Raw genomic sequence first — 929 nt, forward strand, 5'->3', positions numbered from 1 at the left:
CCACTATACCCCGCATCCTGCCAAGGTGTGTGGGGACCCCCCTTTCAGGGCTCCAACCGCTCCCCCACACAGCCCCCGCCACCTCCACAAATAACCGCCCCCCACACACACACACACACACACCAAAAATAGCATCACATGATTTATGTGCCAATCTCTTGATTTTAAGAGCTCATCCCGTGATTTTTGGCACGGTGGGGTTGGCAATACTGCTCCTCTGATGAGGATCTCACTTCTGCACCAGGCAGCAGAGCACGGTTACTGAGAGCACCGCTGCTTGCATCTGCCACATTCGCCATAGCCACGGAGACAGCAGTGCCTGCAACGCTCCATTTCCATGCCTGTGCCTACTGCGTCATGAAGGGACCTGGATGCACAACAAAGGCAGCTCTGGTCCAGAAGCCTGGATGGGTGGGAGGACAGAAAGGGCAGCTTCCTTCATCACACGAGAGAGTAATTTATTGTCAGTATTTACAGGAAAAATAAGACGCAGGCTGGGGAAGAGGTCCCAGCTGCTCCTGTCTCCTGTCATTTAGGGCAAAGTCCAGTTCTTCTCCTGGAGCCCTGTACATCCTCCTGCCCCGGCAGGAGGGCGCAGGAGGCGTCTGGACGCGGCCCCCTCCCTAGAATTTCCTGTTCTTCCTCAGCTTGTTTTGGTGCTGGGTGTTCAGCTTCCGCAGGAGCCTCCAGTACTCGCGCGTCTCAGGGTCCAGCTCCTCCAGCTTCTTGGGCGGGCCGACGTACATCTGGAACAGCCTGGGAGCCAAACACCGCGGGCGGAGAGGGAACACATTAGCGCTGGGCCTGGGCCCAACTCCCCAGCTGCGCCCGCGGGCTCCACCGTGCCCCACGCCCCGCCGTGACCGGGCAGTGACTCGCGCTATTCGGGCTGCTCAGCACCTTCCATGATTGAGCCTTTAGTCTTAAGG

At 58.4% G+C, this 929-nt stretch overlaps 1 protein-coding gene across 1 annotated transcript in view; it reads right to left on the bottom strand.

The window, feature by feature from the left end:
• Positions 1-437: 437 nt before the first annotated feature.
• MRPL54 (mitochondrial ribosomal protein L54) overlaps positions 438-929 on the bottom strand; it is a gene marked incomplete at its 5' end in the record, with an annotated part of 7,051 nt that continues 6,559 nt past the window's right edge. The window contains one exon of the mRNA XM_019513130.1: positions 438-756. Within this exon, the coding sequence (XP_019368675.1) occupies positions 624-756 (133 nt within the window). The remainder of the gene's footprint in view (positions 757-929) is intronic.

The sequence above is a fragment of the Gavialis gangeticus genome, unplaced genomic scaffold, assembly GCF_001723915.1.
Source record: "Gavialis gangeticus isolate Ggan-Ray unplaced genomic scaffold, GavGan_comp1, whole genome shotgun sequence".
NCBI classification, from domain to species: Eukaryota; Metazoa; Chordata; order Crocodylia; family Gavialidae; genus Gavialis; species Gavialis gangeticus.